This window comes from Acanthaster planci, linkage group LG12 (assembly GCF_054643075.1).
Source record: "Acanthaster planci isolate LZ-2023a linkage group LG12, COTS_SCS, whole genome shotgun sequence".
Classification (NCBI taxonomy): Eukaryota; Metazoa; Echinodermata; class Asteroidea; order Valvatida; family Acanthasteridae; genus Acanthaster; species Acanthaster planci.
In genome coordinates, this window is record NC_141788.1 from 12420926 (window position 1) to 12443881 (window position 22956).

Below are 22956 nucleotides of genomic sequence, written 5' to 3' on the forward strand. Positions count from 1 at the left end.
TTTTTGGTACACAGGAAGCAAGCAGAACATTGTTCTAAACGTCGGAGTTAATCTCTCCTACCTTTTTATCAAACGAAACTGTTACCATCAGTTTGCAAATTTTTTGTGGGTGTATGAAACAGAAAAACAAATCTTCACGGGAAACGTCAGAAAAGAGAACAGAGCTGCAAACCACCTACATGATATACGCACCTGCAAACGCTCAAAGGAAATGTCCCGGATGCTGCATGACGACGGACACGCGGAACGCATGTGACGTGCACAAATGGTGAGCGCTGGTCGCGTCACGTGCGGACCAGATCAGTGCTATGTACGTCACGGGTTAAAAGGCTTGAAGTTTTATGTACAAAAATACCACCGTAACTCGAACAATGCCCACACCATTACATCCACTTATTTTGAAGTTTCTGATTCAAAAAACCGCCACCAAATGCTTCAAACGGCGTTGAAAGTATCGGAAGTCTATATAGGGTCAGGATCCTCGCAAGTTCATTTCTTTTCTGACGAGGACCAGCACGTTGCATGAATCAACGAAGCTGCAACTGTGTAATCCTGGCTTTCAAGACGCTGAAACTAACCTGATTGCAACGCGGGCCCAATTGTAGTCCCCTTCAGGCAGTCCAATCGCCGACACTGCAGCAGCCATGTGATCGTAAAAAGAAAGGTCATGTGACCACACATAAGGAAGCCCAAGTGAATAAAATAGCAGCGCTTCACGTTGTTAAATGACTAAGCGATACGAAAGTTTGCCACACGAAGGTACGTACCACGATGAAATGGTTTAGTTTTATAAATACTTTTTCAGGATAACTCCATTCCCCTGAGGTTCAAATTGTCGAGATTTTAATGCATAAGTACTTCGACAAGTGATACTTGATTGGCCGACTGTATTATGACTTGCACCTGTCAACATTTCCTTTTTTCGAATGAAAAAATACTTGGATTTGAAATGCTTAAGTACATACAGGAAAAATCATTCCTGCTTTTTGGTCAATTCCTCATCCACAGTTCCACTGAATCACTGAGGAAATTCAAGTTGCTCTAATTTAAAAGTATTTTTGAAACGGAATATTTCTTGGTATAAAAATTAACTAAACTGGTTCTCTGACTCTTTGGGTTTGTAGCGCACATTTAATGCTTTGATTATAAAAAGAGGCCGATCAACCGCACAAATTGTGTGTGATCACTACTCACCGCACGCCGTGTGGAGTCCCAGTACCGCGGGAATATTACACAGTCCGCTCTCGCTTCGTCGTCAATCCCGACATAAAGTAATTTTCATTCATATTGTTTTATTTGACAAAAATATCCTTAATTCAAACAGTAAGCACTACTTATTCCGCACAAAAGTCATTTAGGCCGACAGGGTTTGATAGTTACAAATACAGTCATGCAAGTGTACATCAACAGCGCTTCCCCCTCTTGTTCATATAGGTTTGGTACAGTCATTTTCCTAGTTCCGGATCGCGAAAATTATTCAGTAAGACTGCAGCTAAAAAATCCTCAAATTCGAGTGAAATATGGTCAGAAGTCAACTTTGTGTTTTGTATATACTTCAATTTTTTTCAAAATCTAAGCTTTTATATTTGGACTCACAGGATCGATCGACGAAAGTGATGATGACACCTTTCCTAGTCCAGGATCGGTTTAGGATCGAGACAAAAACGTCTTCACAAATAAAAAGTAACCACATGAAAAATCCATTTTCAGCCCAACCATTGTAAAAAGTTGCTTTTCTAATAGAGAATCTTTTAATTTTGAGAAAATTAGATGAAAAATAAGAATTCCAATGAATTACAAAGGTAGAAATTGCGTAAGGTTTGACTCGACTATTAAACTGTACAGTGAGCTATCAACGTTATCCTCCCCGCGCCGCACAGTTGACGGGTCACATACATTTCTGCTGCGCCCAAGTAGTTGAGTTCGCAACGACTTTGCGTGGTAACGCCGCGCGATCTGAGTGGGGGAAAACCTTGCAGTTTTCGCTAAATTAACAAAAACGGAAACTCTTAAAAAGTCATTTTGATTAAGCCGACATTAGATGCACATATTTGACTATTCAATTTAAAGCAATATTTAAAATCACACGTAGCGAGTGACCTATCGCCCGTGAATTTTAGTGGTTTTTTCGCTCTTGTGAACTAGGAAATTCCGGAACTAGGAAAACGACTTGCGGTACAATGGGCGGAGTGGTTTGCAAAATTAGCTGTCGATCTCCGAATTCAAGTTTCATGTATGACCGCGGGACCGGGTTTTCATCGGCACGGTGGTTTTCCATGAAGTCTGTCCTTCAGTAAGAAATTTCACAGACATTTTATGCATGAACGTTTGTTCCTAATTTATTTACTTTTTTACGGGTACCCGGCCCGGAAAAATGGAACCGGGTTTTGAAATCGACGGGCGGGTACCCGGCACAGGCCTAGTGGGCATGTATAATCATATGGATGCCAGTCTCCACTATTCATGCCCTTACGTTCCATATTAGGCCAGTGATGTCATAAACGAACATGTAAAATAAATTTGGATAGGATGCTGATCATAGTTGGACTCGTGTTCGATTGAAGGCAACTCTGCAGGGAAAAAATGATTTTGCCACACAGAGTACATGTACAGCAGCACTTCAGCGTGTGACGAGAGTTGGTGCATGCATGGGCCAAATAAAGTTTCCTTTTGTTTGGTCAAAATTGTAGTATTTATATGCTATGATAGAATTTTGCAAGAGCTCTAAATTGTTTGTAGATCTCAAATAAAATGCTGTTATCCATTGGGGAAAAAAAGACCGATGGAAAATTCCAAATTGCAACTTGGACGTGGTGGCCATCTTGGAAAAGAATGCTGACTTGATACCAGGGTCACTCGAATATATTCAATGCCCCAATTTGGTAGTTGAATCTGTTTCGTGAAAAAAATAACCAGAACCAGAATCCAGATTGATTTTGTATCCTGTTAAGTAAGAAATTCCCATTTCAGCATACTGTTTTTGCTGTTTTCACATATCCTACAAGTAGGGTTTAAACACAACCATTTGGTCGGTGAAACATGTTCAGAAAATGTCACACCGCCTCTGCTAACGGTATTTCAGGGAATTGTAACGCCTAAATAAACTTTGGAAAAACGTGTAAAACTTTTGAAATCAAAGTTGCTCATAAATATGGGATGGAGAAGGAGTTTAATACTTCTATTAATGTATCATTTTTACACGCAATTAGTACGTCACGTCCGCAGCGAGCTCCCAGTATGTCTCATTGTGAGTTGACCACTGCACATGCACATGTGTACAATACATGTATGTATGCATGCATGTACCCAAACTGAAGTTCGGCAAAATATTTTTAACGACCCCATCGTCTTTAATAAATGTTGATACTGGAAATTGGAAAACATCATTTCTGCAGAACAGCTTTTGGTATTCATAAGGTCCAGAAAAATCATGCTTTTTCATGATGCATTTGTTGCGATGACAAAAGGGCACATGGCCGCCTGGCTCATTAAACCCTTCACGCTTCAGCACAAATACCTCCGTTGCGGACAATTCACGGAAGAAGTCAATTCGGGGATGACGTCTAAGGAGACGGAGGACACAGAAGTATCCGAAGGATCAAGTGAGGGGTTTGGTCATTTGTCAGGAAGACAGTTGAAGGAATGAGGTGAGCACTGTGAGGCTCCCAACGAAGACAGCCTTCGGCAACGGGAGAGCCTGCAATTCGCTGCCTCTTCTAGTAGCTGGAGGTAGCCGTTATCAGGAGAAACAAACCTGACGCTTGTGTGCATTGGGGAGACATCATTTGGAAGGAAGGACCAGAAAGCATCTAGAAAACCTACTTTAGGTGTCACGACAAGACCAACCTGAAGAGGGGACACTGGATGAACATACATACATAGGCTTGGACTTAGATTACAGCTTGGGCTGACTTGTAGATATGTGTTGTTGATACTTGCAGCTCCGAGAGAAAGAAGTACATCTGGAAATCTGTTATAGTACTCAAAGGAGAGTTAACTGGAGCCAAAGCCTGAACATCACAGCGCATGACAAAATGCTAAATTCTGTTGTCATAAATTCAACAGGTTTGCAGATAACTTCCTCGTGCAACCATGGCCGTACTGTCACTAGAAAGTCCTGTCGAATAAACAGATTTTTGGCCAATACCAAGTTAGTTAGAAGCAGATCACCGGGAGCCAGGTGAAAAGTTCCCAACCTTAGGTAGCAGAAAATGTCCAGTCTGGACAGGAGAAAAAATGGATGGTGAACCAGAAGTCTTTTAAAACTGGGGGACCAGGGCTGGCGCAGCCAGAAAGGAGTGATCAGGAGTGTCTGACAGTAATCTAGATCTATCTTGGAAGGGAATAGTGGAATTAAGGAGATGTTAGCAACATGCACCCCTTGAGTGGCTAGGCCTTGTCCCCGTCTGACCGCTTTAAAATGAAACAAAATACCCACTCAAGCGGCTAGCCCTTAATCCATAAATGGCTGCTAAAATTCCTCATGTTTGCCGTCGCCTCCGTTGTTGGCCTGTCTGCTACTGAAATTAAATAGAGCAATAACACCAACAGAGATCCGAGCCCAGGGTGTTCTGGTGTGTCTGTTCATGCGCACCCCCCCCCCACCAGATAGCGCCCCTCCCATAAATGGTTTTGATTTACCCTGGTTCATTTCTACCTCCATGGTCTATCCCAGCAAATTCATTCTCGATTTATTATGCTGCAAATTCAATAATTGATAACGTGCCCCTAAGGACGAAACAAGGACGGAAAGCCAATTCACATCACTACTCGGCAATGCAGTACATACATGTACTGGTACGTGAAACAGTTACGGTACAGAAATCATACATGTACACTTATCCACACGCACGTATTAGCTAAGTTCGTTCACTATAGTCCGGATACCAGACCCGATGATTCTGACTACCCGACGAATCATTATCAAGGGTCGTCTGGGAATCTTTCGGCAGGGAACCAGACTACGTTCAATAAGGCGACCCTAAAATGGACAGAGCACATGCGTGTAGCACGAGAGGGGTAACTGGTATTGATGTACTCATGCTGGCCGCGCGTGCACGGTACTTGCATACCTGCCAAAATAAAAAAATCAGAAAGAGGAACACCTCCAATACCATTCGGCGAGTGTCACAGACGCTCGCACGGAATGGGTGGAGTCCAGGGGCCCTAGGAGGCAGCACCCCCGGAAGCTCCTGCGTTTTGGCACTTTTGAACCTCCATGAGAGGCCCTGCGAACATCAATTCTGTATGAGTCTTAAGCCTGAAGAATCATACACAAATTGCTGTTTACAGGGCCTCTAATGGATTATGGTGTATAGAATGTAGAATGGTACAATGTAAATAGAAATATTAGGATGAAACCAAAATAAAAGTTACCAAAAATCTGTTGACGTCATTTAGTCCCCCACTTGAGATCTCTATGTCCGCTTGACAGACTGTGCAAAATAGGTAAGATTCTCCTCTTCGTAAAGCCTTTATGAAGTGATATTTTGTTACATACTTCTCTCAGAATTTCTACTCCTCTTTTTTCCTTGTGTTTATCCATGTCTAAACTTTCAGATGCCACAAACGGTCAAACTATTTACAAAATATCCACAAAAACCACCGAAGACTAGTAAAAACAATGTGTGTGGAAAACAAGCATGGTATCAATCGATGTCAATACGTCCACCGTGCCATGCTTGGCCTGCACTTGATTCAGAAGCACATCAGAGAGGCAGAACACCAGATGTTTCAGTCTGGTTTACGTCCCTTTTGTCGTACAAAAGAGCAAGGCGGATTTTATACCATTGTAGCAGCGGTAATAGCGCCCTCATACAACTAGACTGGTCCCCGTCCCAATTTTCATAAAATAACACAATACGACATGTACACTGGCTGACACATTCACAACGTTCACTTCAGAGACACAGGGTACGGGAACCAATCTACCAAAGAACAATATTTTTCACGGACAAGGGGCTGGACTGCTTTTGAATATTTTATAATTTTTTTTATTTCTTTTTGCGCAACCTGGAAAATCGGAATGTTCCAATTTTTTGGGCACTTTTAATCTTGGAAATCGGGACGGTTTCGCCTATTTCGGAACAGTTGGCAGGTATGGATTTGTCAATAGACACTTCTTGGCAACCGCGGCGAAGGAAACTGATACCGAAGCACAATTTTTTTAATGCCGACTTACACAAAGGAATTTTTGCGGTTTTGTGAAAACGGGACCGAGAAAAACATGCCAACATAAAGTGTATACAAAATGACGATTTCTAAGTGCCGACTGAGGAATGAAATTTTCAATGGAAATGCAATACAGACGATCGGGACTTTTGTCAAACGGCCGACTTGGATGATATGACAAGTTACGCGATGCTGACTTAGTCGGAGTTTACTGTATTCACATAATAAAAAATGCAAAAAGATTTTAATTCATGCATATTTGAAAATTCACATTCATGCCAAACACTGTTTCCTAACCTTGGGAAATGACCCAGTTTTGATATAAAACATAAGGAGTGTGCAACACACAGTGATTTCAAGTGAATGTACATGTATGCACTGTACAAGCATACAAGACCAGACTTCAGCATTAGGTGTGCATTGATTTGAAAAAAGCTTGACACATTGGAAATTTGGCACCGATGTTTATTCTCTCATTTGATTGGCAATCCAAGACTTAATGTGCCTAGATTGATTTTCAGCCATTTTAAAGGTCTTTTGACTGTAACTTCCTGTATGATGGTGTCGCCTGCCAATATAAAAAAATGCAATCTGTTTTTGTCAGATAAGGGGCTTCAGACTGACCAATAACGGTAACTCCTCCTGGTGGTGGGCCGCAGTGTTTTATTATTAACAGAGTTCAGCCAATCTGGGTAAGCAGCCCAGATGAGAAGCGTCTGACGTTATGGTTATTTCTGGGTTCGCCTTGGGGAAGGGAACTCCGAGAGAGAGGTGCTCCTTCACTAACCACCACTGAAGATGAGGGCAGATGAAGTCTGATATGGGGACCTGGAGATTAGTTGAGTCCCATTTGGGCCTGTAGAGCGCTAAGAGGTGTAGTTGTAGCGGGCGCATGTACAGCCTGCAGAGGGGAATCAGGCCCACCATGCTGGCCATCAAGCCCAGGAGACGGAGCCAGGCATGGGCTGGAGCAAACTGCTTGGTAGAAAGGACTTTCACGCAGTTGAGAAGATTGTCGATGCGTTCAGTCATCGGTGAGCTAATGCCTCGTTGAAGGTCGATTGATGCCCCTAGATACGCCGGGAATTGCGTTGGGGCGAGATTCGATTTCTCGCGGTTGATGAAGAAGCCCAGCCGATTTGTGACGTCGCAAGTAAGGCGGGCAGAAACCTCTGCTTCGTTGAACGATCTGCCGACGATCAGCCACAACAAACTCGCCAAAGGCTTGCCACACTTGGCAGAAAAAGGCAAGGTTGTTAGCAGAAAGATTGCCAAACTTGGCATAACAGGTTGGAATTCCTTGGCACACTTGCCATGCAGACAAACCCCACTGGAACCAGTAGGTGCTTGTCCTTATTTTAATTAATTGTCATGTGATTCTATTTATCCTTTACAAATTAAGAAAATCTTACATAAACCACGCCGTTTTTTCCACCGCTTGAACAGGCGGTTGGAATAAGCCCCACCAGAACAAGAGGATGCTTGGCGTAGTGTTTAAGAAAAACAAAATGAAACATTATTAATAACTAACTTTACGTTATAGTCACTGCGAGATAAGTTGCATAAATTGTTTATTTGTTAACTTTGGAAACTACGTGTCACTCCCAGGTAGTTCCTGCTACACGTGCAACGCGCGCCACACTGGGACGACAGCCCGGACACCCGAGCCACCCTTTCTTATACTACCTAAGCAAGCAAACACGTGAACAATGCCACCCATTAGGGCCGCATCCCAGGAAACGATTCTTTTTTTCAAAGGCTGTAATGATGTAGTCTTTTAAGTTGCCTCTAAAATATTCGTTGCCCATGTCAGATAAGTGGACGCCATAGTAACGATACAATGCGAACTCCGACCATCGGAACCGAGGGTGGTGCAACACTGACACTCCCAGTCGACTACCGAGCGAATATGCCCGCCTATTGATCGCGCGGCGCTTCTTTTCCATTTTTGATGGATTAGTAGACCCAAAGTAACAGGCGCGCAGTAAAATATCTGACCAAACCAACTGCACGCCTCTGGGTAAGTGTCAAGACACTCGCATGAAAAGTGCCAGCCTTTGTCGGAAACAGAAAAAATCGGTCTCGACCAACTCGTTAGTGCCTAAGTAGACGATTAGCATGGCCAGACGAGGCCATCTTGCTGCGAGTTCCGCCATTAATTTTGTTACGTCACCATATTTCGCTCCACCCAGGCCATTCTAGCGGACGTCGTGCCTAGTCCCAAGTATGGTCTCTGCTCGACTTATGATGGAATCCCCAAGTATCCAAACATTCCCTGTGAACAAAGGGGAGAGGAACAAGGAATGTTCCTGTGCCGTTGTTGATTTTATTTATTCTTGATTATGTCATCCAATAGATGGAAAGTTCCCTGTGCTATGCATACAAGACCAGCAACTGTCTCTGTCTACACGTTGGGAAAACGACACGATACCAGCGGAGGAATATAACGCTGAGCGGCCTCCGAACGCCAGCGGCCCATTGTCTTGATCTGCTCAAGGGGAAAACCCAACACGAATGCGGTTGACGCCGCTCCGATGCGAAAGGAGTGGGAGCGAAAGTGGGTGTCTGCGAGCCCTAAAACACAAAGAACTTTTTTCAAAGTGGCATTAAATTGATACTGTGTCAGTGGCTAACCCCCGAAGAGGCAGAAAAACGCGCCGGCTGACGTGGGGCGAATCCGTGAGAAGTTTGTCAGCGCGCGGACCGGGTAGATACTTTCATCAACTGAGCTGAGCGCACCAAGCGAATAACTTGAGGAGGGCCAGTTTGATTAGCTTTCGTGTGCCGAAGGGAAATAAACACTGCTGCATTGTCATCGTCTGCATCCTGAATATGTACGTCAGACACATGGAAGAGTGATTGTTGGATGAGAGACTTGGCAACTGCAGCGAACTCGCTTATGCGCATAAACCCAAAGAATGCGCATAGCATGGTAGCCCGGAAAAGCGCAGCTTCATAGCTTGTGTGACACACCTGCGGGAGTGCGTTAATGATATACGTCAATACCGGTATTAAAGGTCATTGGCCACCGTTCATCGCCGCCCGGTTTATCCCGGTGACAACCTGTCAATAATTTCGCCACCATTAAATCCCGCGTGGGATCCGGCCAACCTTGAAGCTTTTGAAAATAGCCCGCCGCCGATACATAAGTAGCTATAGTTGACGCGGCAAGACGCTCGAGCGAAAGCCATGCTATAAACTGCCGAACATCGTTACTGGAAGCACGTCTAGTTTCATTAGGTCGTTGGCCCATAAATGAACAAAACGCACGCCAACCCGTCTGGTATGTTTTGTGCGTGTTCGCTGTTGAAGCAGCCACCAATAACCGGTGCATCTCATCTTCTATTACACCCGGTGGAGGTCCGGGACCGGCGTTATTGCTATGTCTGCCTGTGGGGCCAAGGCCCGGAAGCGATGCACCTGAAAACGTGAGAGGGAATCGGCAATTTCATTGTGTACCCGTGGGATATGCACGGCCTTAAATGTGATATTGAACCGCAGACACTGACACACAAAAGCTCGCACTAAATGCATGATCTGGTCGCAAGCAGATGACTGTTTGTTGATGATGTGCACTACTGCTTCATTGTCTGTGCGGAAAAGCATTTTGCGCTGAGCTAACTGGGAACCCCAACAATGCACTGCAATCACTAGTGGATAAAACTCGCAGTATCCTATCGACGGGGATAGCGCCATAAACTCAGGGGACCAACGCCCATGAAACCATCGACCGCTGAAGTACCCACCAAACCCAATGCTTGCAGCAGCGTCTGTAAATAACTCTAAATCGTCATTGTCGCGCCAGTTCTGATCTCGGAATGGGGAAACCCCGTTGAAGTGCTCACATTATGCGTGTCCAGCCTTGTTACTGTACTGGGTAAAGCCGGCCGAGCCACCTGCCGTGCGCCTGACGTCGCCAACGGCGTCTTTGTGAAGCGCGTATACGCATGTGTTGCGCGACCGGGACCAGTCGGCTGGTGCGCTGGACTGGGTTTGCCTTGAAATGCGGGCCCTAGCCCCAAACCTACTCTGCAATCGGACGCCCCGTGTCCAGAACGACCACAGCGAGTGCAGCTATAGACGTAACACTACGGGGCCCACCGGCAATTTGTTGGGGAGTTGAAGGGGAAACAGACACGTTTATTGTACTGTTGGGTCCAAGCGACTGCCGCTGGGGCTGGCGCAGAAGATTGAGTACCAACGGCTGGAACAGTAACCCACAGCTCCATGTCGATAGTAGCCCAAGAACGAGAAGGGTTTACTTCCATACGCAAACGGAACTGTTCGTCATAATTGCGCCAGCCTAGGCCGAGGAATCGCGCGGCGGCAGTGCAGATAATCTCGGCTTACTTTACTAAATCGAATATGCCGCTGGGGTGACGCACAGCGTAAATGACCATAAACACATGAAAGGCACTGAGCCATTTATCAACGGACTCAGGTTTACGCGGGTGCGTCGTCGCGGGCTTAAAAACTACACGGCCTTGTTCGACAGCTAAGGTCAGCTCAGAACCGTGTCCGGCGGACCTCAGCGCTTTAGCAGCGTTGTCACGATATAGCAACGCCATGTCCACATATTTCCCGTTCCAAATCTTCTCTTTGGTTGACCGCGGAACGTGAATATCAAGGGGAGCCCCTTCTCCCATGGCGAGCAGCGGGACAGGTCTATTGCTTCCGAAATCGCTAGGAATAGCGGGCGGGGCTTCTAGAGAATTAGGAGAATTGGTGCCCATCGCCCAAGTTGTAAAAGGGGAGTTGCTTAAACCCGTACTTGAGATCTGATGAGCCTGGGCCTGAGTAATTGCCACGTTATTGGTTCCGATATGAGGCTGGCCTGGGCCTAAAGCCGGATTTAGAGCAAGCCGTACAGCTGAGGAATTCTCAGCATTGTCCTGGTGTGTTGTTGAGTCAGGTTGCAGTCCTAATGCAACTGAACTGGACTCACCACCTGAAGAGGTGAATGTTCCGGGCAATCTGCTTCCGGCGGAACCTGCGCTGAGACTCCCGGCCTGTCCGCTCGTCACCGGTATCCTCCGCCATCGATCTACCGACTGACAGTTATTTCCTTGTGGCCTTCTGGCTTCACCAATTGGTATAAGCCAGATGACCAGGACTGTTTCAACGACTGAACAACGTGCGTTATGGTGAATAATGCATTTTATCCCAAAGCGATAAAATAAATTATATTCAAAATACACTGAAAATATCCTGTCAGGTTTCACAGAAAACAGTGCCAAAACTTTGGCACCTTTATTTACAATTTCCAAGCCAGAATGTTGCCAAAATTCTGTGTCTGTGCGTGGTATGAATGGGGAAACTACGGCCTGCCAACCTGCACACACCACGTTGTGTTCGCTAGCACAGTTCCTCACAGTGCGGAATCGCTCTACCGTTAATCCCTGAGGGAAATTTGTAGGGGTGTGCATTTGCAGGTATTTTTTGAACCGGGTACCCGTTTTTTGTTAACACCGGGTACCTGGGTACCCAGAAAAGAGATCAATTAATAATAACTTAATAATAACAAATGGCATTGCGCGCGACCCGGTGGTACATAGGAAGCAAGAAGCACATTGTTCTAAACATCCGAGTTAATCTCTCCTACCTTTTTATCAAAGGAAATTGTTACCTTCAGTTTGCCAAATTTTTTGTGGGTATATGAAACAGAAAAACAAATCCTCACAGGAAACGTCAGAAAGGAGGACAGAGCTGCAAACCACCTCAAAGGAAATGTCCCGGATGCTGCATGACCGCGTACATGCGGAACGCACGTGGTGTGAACAAATGGTGAGCGCTGGTCGTGTCACGTGCGGACCTGGTCAGTGCTATGTACGTCACGGATTAAAAGGCTTGAAGTTTTATATACGAAAATACCACCGTAACTCGAACAATGCCCACACCATTATATCCACCTATTTTGAAGTTTCTGATTCAAAAAACCACCACCAAAACGCTTCAAACGGCGTTGAAAGTATCGGAAGTCTATAGAGGGTTCGGAGTCATCGCCAGTGCACTTCTTTTCTCACGAGGACCAGTTGCATGCACGTTGCATAAATCAACATAGCTGCAACTGTAATCCTGGCTTTCAAGACACAGAAACTAACCTGATTGCAACGCGAGCCCAATTGTAGTCCCCTTCAGGCAGTCCAATCGCTGACACTGCATTGGTCATGTGACCACAAAGGAAAGGTCATATGACCACACATAGGGAAGCCCAAGTGAATAAAATAGCAGCGCTTCACCCTGTTAAATGACTAAGCGATACGAAAATTTTGCCACACAAAGGTACCACAATGAAGTGGTTTACTTCAATAAATACCTTTTCAGGATAACTCCATTCCCCTGGAGTTCAAATTGTCGAGATTTTAATGTATAAGTACTTCGACAAGTGACATTTGATTGGCCGACTGTATTATGACTTGCACCTGTCATCATTCCCCTTTTTTCGAATGAAAAAAAATACTTGGATTTGAAATGCTTTTGTACATACAGAAAACATCCTGCTTTTTTGTTCAATTCCTTATCCACAGTTCCGCTGAATCATTGAGTAAATTCATGTTGCTTTAATTTAAAAATATTTTTGAAACGGCATATTTCTTGGAATAAAAAAGTAAACTAGTCCTCTGACTCTTTGGGTTTGTAGAGCACATTTAGTGCTTTGGTTATAAAACGAGGCCGATCAACCGCACAATTTGTGCATAATCACTACTTACTGCACGCAGTGTAGAGTCCCAGTACCGCTGGAATATTACACTGTCCGCTCTCGCTTCGTTGTCAATCCAGTCATGAAGTAATTTTCATTCATATTGTTTTATTTGACAAAAGTACTCTTAACTCAAACAGTAAAGCACTACCAATTCTGCACAAAAGTCATTTAGGCCGACAGGGTTTGAAAGCTACAAATACAGTCATGCGAGTGTCCATCAACAGCGCTTCCCCCTCATAAGACAAAACTCCTTCGGTCTCTTGTTCATATAGGTTTGGAACAGTCATTTTCCTAGTTCCGGATCGTGAAAATTATTCAGTAAGACTGCAGCTAAAAAACCCTCAAATTCGAGTGAAATATGGTCAGAAGTCAACTTTGTGTTTCGGATATACTTCAGTTTTTTTTTTAATTTTTTATACTTGGACTCACAGGATCGATCGATGAAAGTGACGACGACACTTTTCCTAGTTCTGGATCGGTTTAGGATCGAGACAAAAACGCCTTCACAAATAAAAAGTAACCATACGAGAAATCCATTTTCAGCCAGAACCATTGTGAAAAGTTGCTTTTCTAATAAAAGAATTTTTTAATTTAGAGAAGATTAGATGAAAAATAAGAATTCCAATTAAGTAAAAAAAAGTAGAAATTGCGTAAATTATGACTCGACTTTTCAACTGTACAGTGAGCTACCAACGGTAACCGCCCCGCACCGCACAGTTGACGAACCCATTACGTCGCATACATTTCTGCTGCGCCCGTGTAGTTGAGTTCGCAACAACTTTGCGTGGTAACGCCGCGCGATCCGAAAGTAGGGGGAAAAGCTTGCAGTGTTCGATAAATTAACAAAAACGGAAACTCTAAAAAAGTCATTTTGATTAAGCAGACATTAGATGCAAAGGTTTATATGACTATTATATGACTATTCAATCTAAAGAAATATTTGAAATCACACGTAGTGAGTGACCTGTCGCCCGTGAATTTTAGTGGGTTTTTTTGCTCTTGTGAAATAGGAAAATTCCGGAACTAGGAAAACGACTTGCAGTACAACGGGCGGAGTGGATAACGAAATTAGCTGTCGATCTCCGAATTCAAGTTTCATGTATGACCGCGGGACCGGGTTTTCAGCGGCACGGTGGTTTTCCAGGAAGTCTGCCCTTCAGTAAGAAATTTCACAGACATTTTATGCATGGATATTTGTTCCTAATTTATTTACTTTTTTACAGGTACCCGGCCCGGAAAAATGGAACCGGGTTTTGAAAATGGGCGGGTACCCGGCACAGGCCTAGAAATTTGGGAAGTGGACGTATTAGCAAGAAGACTATACTATTGTTGACCTGTGGGGGCGTGTACCATATTTTCCTTTTTTATGTTTAGATAATAAAACAGTCAAAGTATGCAAACTGGAGTGATTGCTTAACTATAGCTGGTTAACATTTTCCGTTTGAAAATGTGCTCAGAACCTGTTTATGTACCAGTTTAAGGTACGGCTCCTCCAAGGGGATCGCCGTACCAACCCTATTGTTACATAATGGTAAAGGACTAACGGTAATTGCAATAAGAAGATCTGGACATAACTTGGAAACCATCTGGAGTTTTTTCGATCAAATGAAACTTGTAAATAATCAAAATTTACTGAGCATGAGCACACTGTAAACACGTGTTGTAAATTTTAAGGATTTATTCTTTCTATGATCCTGTATTAGTCCACCAGGGCTTTTTTCCCACATGAATGACCCGTTAATTTGACACAAATTTCGCTGTCAAATAGGTAACACTATTTTTTTCGGCAAATAAAGGAAATAAATTAATTACAATCACTACTCGCATGTAATTCTGCAATTACTACATGAAATCATGCTGGCGCGATTAATCCATTAGCTGCAAATCCACGAGTAGTGAAACGAGTAGGAGAAACTAATCACGATTAATCGAGATAATCGCCCAATCGCCACAAATGATTGTAACTTCGTAACAACTGGAGAAACAAAATGTTACGTTATGTCAGATTATGACGACACCTGTATTCTCAATTAAAATGAATTTCATTGGGAGATTTATCCGATATCATAATTTACCTTTCTGTTGCTAGATGAGTTATAAAATAAACAATTTATTTGTTTTGCCAGTGGTATGAAATGTCATATGAAACAGGTCATCAAAAATGTCACACTGAATACCGAAGAAACAGTGAGAAACGATGAGGTTTTTCCCTTGCAATTATTGTGTAATTCAACTTTTTTTAAAAATGAATTTATTGTAATCAACACATATTAATTGACAAATACATATGAAAATTGAAAGGGAAAGTGAAACTGGTCTTGTTTTAAATGGTCATGATAATTGTGATGTCCCTGAAATACACACTGGCCCCCATATTAAAATAAAGACCCACATACACTGTTGCTGTGTACTTTTTACCACTTTTTATAAGCTTTTATGAAGAGGAAAACAACAAATCAAACGTAGATCTGCTGACTGCTATTCTTGGCCACGAAAAAGGGACGCTTTCATTTCAGAAAAAAGTACCTGTCCATCAGGCAATTTGAAGAAATTACTTGTCCCGGGCAATCGGACAACCGTTAATATCTAGGCCTGCTTTCAATCAAAAATTGTTATACGGAAGCATTGCACAGTGTATTCATCCACTCTTAGTCCTGGCCGCTACAGTCCAACATGGACACCTGTCAGATATACTGTACAGATATTAATAGAGCACCCTAATTAGAGCATAAAAATGCAAAAAATTTATAGAGTGTTGCAACTGTGGATATTCATGACTTCCAACTGTCCATGATTTAAAGGTATTCTCGTAGTTGTCCACGATTGAAGGACTTCCAAATGCACAAACACCCACCAATATAGGCCTACATTTGCAGAAAATTGAAAAATATACTCAACGCATGGCAACATTTCTGATAGCATGTGCATGTATTTGATATGCCTTGTTTTTTTGCATACATGTACTTACCCTGAAAAAAGTTGACGTAATCCCACGTTGTAAAACAGGTTCATGGTAACATAGAGAAAAGGAGAAATGAAACAATTGGTTAACAATGTACGGCATTTACAGGTACATGTTTGTGTCCATGAGCCAATTCTACATGTATATTTCAAAATCCCAAGGTCTTTCGGGAACATAGCAGGCGTCAGTCAGCACATGGCCATGCTGATAGGACAGACAGTCACGCACACGCACAGCTGGATTGGGTTTTGCCAGTGTACCTCCACGACTGCGCGCGCCCCAACTCCACAATGGGAACCTCCATGCTGGGACCCTGAAGTTTAGATGACAACCCTTAAGGGTGGTCTTCTAACATCTACAGTTGCATACCATATTTTGTGTGATTCCAACTGACAAGTGACAATCGAATGACATAAGCATTTCTATACACTATGTCACTTGTTGATCTAATGTCAGGTCTAACATTATTTGGCGTGGCATGCACCAGACCATGTAAATGACATCTCCCATCGTCTTTGTGAACAGTTTAGTCTGAATTTAGTGAATACTTGTAGTTCAAACAACTAAGTTGTTTTCAGTTTTAAGTCATAGCCTACATGTACTTGTATGTAAGCAACAAATCTGAGGCACTTTTGCTTGGTCAGGAATAGAGGTCAAACTGTCAAACGTGAGGCATTTGCAAGAAGTAAGATTGTACAGGGTATGTTCCCATTGTTCAGGCCTTGGATAAACATGCCATAGCTGACAAGACATTGTAAGTCTGCTCTGTGAGCCAAACGTATTGGCTCTTCAAATACATGATACATGAACAACTTAGGCCTACAACTTAAGGGCCGTGCCGAGTTGCCAGGTAGGTCTTCGTGCTTCAACTTGACAGTTGCTGGTGTTACGCCCCAACTACGGTACATGTACATGTACACATATAGTTGGGACAGTCTCAATTGTACAGCTGCAGTTGAGCTGGCTAAACTATTGACTAATTCATTTCTGTAAAATTTTCTCAACGTCATCCAAGTTTATGCATCTTACACTTGATACAATTCATCTAAAATATGGCACTTCCTCTATGACATGACACAGTCAGACAGTAAACAAATATGACTTTGGCACATGCTGGACACACGCAAGTGGACCTCTGTGCTGTTGTTGGGTACCGGTAGTTTGGGATGGGTCCATCTACAGTTGGGACTGATATTATACACTTAGTTGAAGCTTGACAGAGGTGGTTAATTAGCATCTGATTTCAATTTGTTAAACCTATCACTAGTGTTACCTGAAAAACACTTTTGTTGAAATTGTGATCTACATGTAGCATTTTGGAAAGGCATGCACCTTTTTCTATTGATTATTATTAAGGGCTACCACCGGTATGCCTACCCGAAACTTGTTTGGAAAAAGAAGCCAAAGAAACATCAGTCAAGTATTGAAACCATGTAGGCTTACTGACAGTTCTTCATTGTCTAGGGTAAAGAATGCCTGTGCAATGCCCAGGTTTTAAACAATGGACCTCACACTTATGATCTTGAGGTGTGCCTAACTTTGTCCAATTACCAGTTTCGCTTCAGGTTGGAATTTAATGGAATGGCTAGATAGAGTGTTTGCATGGTTGTCAATGTCATCCACTTGGCCTGCCTCCCTTTCATTCCATCATACCCATGTCCTTTCAACTCTAACCATTTTGCCCCATTGCCATGTCTCCCCATTTAGACTTCATCTCTTAGCCATTTTGCCCTTTTCTAGCTCTTTGCCGAGCCGTGATAGATGTTTGAAATCATGATTTATAGCCCTTGGTGGTGGAAAGTACTGGTTATGTTGTTTTTACATGTAGCGACATGTACATGTAATGTTCCACTGAATTAAAGATCATCTCAATGCATGTATGTACATACACAGGAGTCCATCAAAACTACATGTATTCTACAAAACCCTTGAAACTGCACATTTGTGTTTCAGTTAAACATATTTTAATTTTCTGTTAGCAAGTTTTAACCCATTTTGTTGTGGGGGGTATGTGAATTACATTTCCATAATGAGCAAACTATATGACACTGACAATTACTTTTAGTTTACAAAGTAACTGTAGAAGAAAGGTTTAACCCTCAAAGAGCTGGTTGGTTTTCACCCATTGCAGAGCCGAAGGGTGGAGGGAGTATTGCCGCTGCCCTATGAATTTGCTTTGTTCCACGCTCTTTTTATTTTTCAATTCCACATGCACATACATGTACATGCACTCTTCATCATATTGGAGTTTTGTCTGTATGGTCGTTTGAAGTTCACAGGAACTCATACATCTGAAGAATGTAGATGTACATTGACAGAATAAAACTACCAGTTTCAAGCATGTACGCACGCACGCATAGTCATTGCATTGGTGGTACCTGTAGTACATGTATGTCAATGCATATACACAACCAAAAGTTGTTGGAAATCACAGTAAAAGCTACCAATAAAAGATAAAAACTACATGTACATGTAAACATGGCAGAAAACCACGAGTTAACGCAAAAAGAAAGCAAATGTTAATGGCTAGGAAAATCAAGAAGTGACAGCTACAAAACAGTGCCCTCATTACTTGCACACTATATACATGCTTTTATAGACCTTATGCCTTTGACGTCATCCATTCTTAGTAACCGTAGGGCACCCTCCCGAAAGGACAAGCAACCGTTCTGATCTGCGGTACGGTCACGGTTCGGTCACTTGCCACTCGGAACTTTGCCTCGTTGACTTTCTTGTAAGGCCACCTTATATTATTTGTGTCTGAAAACACTGAATATGGTAAATTTGTGTCTTCGGTTGCTCTAACCATAGTAAGAGATAAAGGAGTGTCCTTTTTCTGTATTCTGGCTGTGCTTGAACACCAAGGGGAGCACTCGGTAAACCTCTCTAAACTGCGGCGAGACAAGTGGCTGGCAAACATAACACGTGAAGAATGGCAACCGTCAAAATCATCACCCGTGTGTTCGGCCCACTTTGTCAGTGGTAAGTAGGCCTACCATTGACAAAACTAATGCTTATAAATGTCCATTAAGCACGCTTCATCACGATCAAAAAGTTTCAGACGTGTTGGTCAAAGATGCATCACACAGTGCGTGTACACCTAATCTAAAAATTTGCATTTTTCGAAACAAGTGGACTAGGCTTAGTCTTCGGCTTTGATGGTTCCAGCCAGCCATTTTGATGCAGCATTCCAAACAGCATGCCGAGACTCCAAAGGGAACCAGTGAAACCAAAGTCCAAGCCTAATCCTGGGCCTGATTAAATTCAACTACCCTTTGGTCATGGTGGTATGTAGTACCCTGTCTCGCTCACAGGTTTAGGTCATAGGCTAGTGATCCACATCTATGGTAAGGCCTAATACAAGCCTACCCTATGCCAGGGTTCATGATAGTTCACTCCTACCTCTGTGCTCTCAGTAACAACTGTCATGGGGGCTTTTCTCCATTGAAAAAATATCTGGTTAATTCTGGGGCCTTTAACTATTGAAAAAACTATTTGGTTGATGACCGGACATGTTTGTTTTAATTTTCCCATTGGTGAGTTTCCCAATTCATATACATGTACAACCTCATGAACAAATGTACATGTACATCACGCTGCATTTTATAAGGGGCTGTCAATCAGTCTACTATTTTCTTTGCGTGGCAGCAAATCTTACTTCTTTTGTCTTTTTACGGTACTTCTTCCATTAGCACTGAGCTGTTCTTCTACATTCACTGGTGAGATTGTTTCAAAATAGGAAAGTTCAGTTGGCAATTTTACTTTGAATAATGCAATTGAGCTGAACAGTTGAACCAAGAGTAGTTGAGCTCAGCATTGGATGAGATTCCCTGGCTGTCTTTCTTTTTTATTTTTATGATTTTATTGAGGAGTTTATAGACTTTAATGAAAAACTGTTTGACATATCCAGGAAGAAGTTTGACCTGATTCATTTCAGACACTGTTTCATTGTTTTTGTATAATTTCATGTTTAACAGGAAAACCAGCCTATTTACACCAAGTGGAACATTTTGACTGAGCCCCAACCAAGAACATGGGCTACACCAGAGCACCTCAGAACCAGGACATGTCAGCACGCCACAACAGGTTGAAGCAGCGGAAGAGGAAAGCAGATGATGTTGCAGCTGCACCAGCGCTGCTTGAGCTGCAGCAGACAGGCAAAAGAAACACTCATGGATTGGAAGAACCTCCGTTGACACAAGATATGGGAACAGCGACTCAGACCAGCTTGTCATCAAATGACATTACTGCCTTAGAGAAGAGAACTGACCACCTCGAAAGAGATAATATGGCACTTCGATCAGAATTGTCCGACATTAAGGCGCAACGTAAATCCTCAAGCCTTGATGAGAATGACTTCAAAGGGGACAATTCTAAACTCAAGTTCTACACAGGACTCCCTTGTTGGGGAACTTTTCTTGACCTGTTTAATCTTATTGCCTCTACTCTGCCCAGCAGTGGAAAGCTTTCTCAATTCAATAGAGTGTTGCTTTTCCTAATGAAGATGTGATTAAATTTGTTTGATGAAGATTTGGGTTACAGGTTTGGAGTCAGCCAGTCGACTGTTTCAAGGAACTTCCATAGAATCCTTGACATAATGGCTGTTAAGTTGGATAGCATAATTCACTGGCCAGGTAGAGAATCCTTGAGGTTTAGCATGCCATGCTGCTTTTGAAGATTTTTCAAAAAATGTGCTGTGATAATAGATTGTACTGAGATTTTCATTGAGCAGCCACCTGACTTGCTAGCAAGGGCACATGTTTGGAGTAACTATAAACACCACTCTACTGTAAAATTCCTTATAGATATAACTCCATAGGGCTCGATATGTTTTGTAAGTAAGTGTTTGGGGGGACGAGCTAATGACACAGGAATCACACAAAACAGTGGAATTATAAACAAATTAATCCCAGGTGACTTGGTTATTGCTGATAGGGGCTTTTTGTCAGTGAATATTGTGGCATGGCAATGGCCGAAGTCAAAAGTCCTCCATTCACCAGAGGTAAAAAACAGTTAGAGAAGGTTGAGGTAGATTGGAGTCGGGAGCTGTCATGTGTGAGGATACATGTGGAACGTGTAATAGGAATGGTTAAGCAGAAGTATACCATCCTTCAAAACCAGTTACCAATAAAACTAGTTAGTAATGGAGCATCTATGGAAGCTACATGTACTGTGGACAAAATGGTGAAAGTTGTTTGTGCCCTTGTTAATCTCTGCCCAGGGGTAGTTCAAACTGAAAAACTTTCAGAAACACATTAAATTCCTGATTAGAACAGTGTATGTTAAGATAGTTTTTCTAATAATCATGCTTATCAATTCTAAGAAGCGATTAATTTCTGTGCAGCACTAAAATTTGACAGCCTATACAAGTTGTTGCCCTACGATTGCATAAGATTGCAATTAATTGGATGTTTTGAAACCTCATAAAAGTGGTTCTGCGCCCAGAACTTGCCATGATCTGCAACTAAGTTATTTTCAAATGTAAAAACAAAAACTCAACAACCAAGAATAGTGGCTGAAATATCAAGATCATTTATTTCATCTTCCTGAACTGGCATCATCATTTATATACATGTGTACGTTTTGAAGGGTTATTATTAAATTAAATTATTTGTATGACTAAGATGGAAAGCTTGCGGTAAGCACCATGCAATATCTCTTTTTGTGTCTGTGTGGTTCTGATAAGAACCGGAGAGGCTCAACGTTTCGGACAGTGTGCTCTGTCCGTCGTCAGGAGACTGAAGAGATGCGGACAGGGAGTGGGGCTTATATGCTGGTTGGAGGTACTGGAGTGTGACGGATCCTGCTGTGTGGTCAGGTGGAACGGTGGATCCTCCTGGGTACTGATGCATGTCAGTTGGTCATGGGCTGTGGTGGGGGAAGTTTGCCTGGGTATAGGAGACCCTGGGTGGGGGGGGAGTCTTAGGGTATGGAGGACCCATCAGACCGGGAGGTGAGGAGGGGCTGCCAGATATCGCTGATGGAGAAACCGATGTCTTGAGGTACGGTGGGGTGCTTGGAGATTTCCAAGGCTTCTCTAATGCGTCTTGGGTACCACTGTTCAATGTTGGCGATGAGGTGGGCTTCTTCCCAGTTGATGGTGTGGTCTTCGGCGTGGGAATGTTTGATGATGGCTGACTTCTCATATTCCCCCTTTCTGCCATGGGCTCTGTGTTCTTTGATCCTGGTAGGGAGGTCCCTACCAGTCTCTCCGATGTACACTTTGCCACACTGGCAGGGGATCTTGTATACGCCTGGTCGGCGGTGTGGATCTTGCCGGTCCTTGTGAGAAGTCAGCATTCCTTGGATCTTGAGGGGGGTTGTGTGGAACACCTTGATGTTGTGCTTGCTCAGGATACGCTGGATGTGGTGGGAGGTACGTCCTAGGTCGGGGAGAGTGACCGAACTAGGGGCCTTATCTAGTTGGCTTTGGGTATAGGGGACCCGACGGGCGGGAGGGGGACTTGGTCTTGGGTCTTGAGTTTTGATCTGCTGGGGCTGGTATCCGTTGCGTTGGAGTGCCGTGGAGATGTGGTGGAGTTCCTTGCGCAGGTGTTCTTGGTCGCATATGTTGTAGGCTCGGTGGATGAGGGCTCTGTTGACCGATGATTTGATCTTGGGGTGGTGGAAGGAGGCGCTGTTGAGGTACCGGTTGGTGTGGGTTGGCTTGTGATAAACCCGCCGGGCAAGACTGCCATCCTCCCTTCTGGACACCTCAACATCAGGAAACGAAATGTAACCTTGCCGCTCTTGTTCCATGGTGAATTGGATGCTGCTGTGAAGCCCGTTGAGGTGGTCCAAGAAGAGTTGAAGTTTGTCTTGTCCGTGCTCCCAGATGACGAAGGTGTCATCCACGTACCGGAGCCAGATCTTGGGGCGGTGGTCTGCTGTGGCGATGGCAGTCTGCTCGAACTCTTCCATTAATATGTCAGCTAGAACTGGGGATATAGGGGATCCCATGGAGGTTCCAGCTGTTTGTTCGTAGAATTTGTCCCGCCACTTGAAGCTGGCAGAATCGACGCAGGTGGTGAGGAGGTCTTGAAGCTGGCTGGGGGTGAGGTCGGTGCGGTCCTTCAGGCTGGTGTCGGCTTGGAGTCGGTCTGTTGCTATGGTGGTTGCG

The 22956-nt window shown here is 43.5% G+C and overlaps 2 protein-coding genes and 1 pseudogene across 4 annotated transcripts in view; 1 reads left to right on the forward strand and 2 right to left on the reverse strand.

Moving 5' to 3' along the window:
* The window catches only part of LOC110988044 (serum paraoxonase/arylesterase 2-like), a 190888-nt gene that overhangs the window by 17598 nt on the left and 150334 nt on the right, over window positions 1-22956 (forward strand). The gene's annotated exons all lie outside the window — the stretch shown is intronic.
* LOC110988045 (leptin receptor overlapping transcript-like 1) overlaps window positions 1-22956 on the reverse strand; it is a 48518-nt gene that overhangs the window by 9494 nt on the left and 16068 nt on the right. Inside the window, exon 1 of one of the 2 annotated variants that reach the window (XM_022251257.2) lies at window positions 11117-11226. The exons of the other annotated variant lie outside the window; for it this stretch is intronic. Within the exon in view, the coding sequence (XP_022106949.1) occupies window positions 11117-11211 (95 nt within the window). The 5' untranslated portion in view covers window positions 11212-11226. Of the gene's footprint in view, window positions 1-11116; window positions 11227-22956 lie in introns of those variants that run through there. 2 annotated transcript variants of the gene reach the window in all.
* On the reverse strand, window positions 7678-11106 carry LOC147797161 (uncharacterized; annotated as a pseudogene).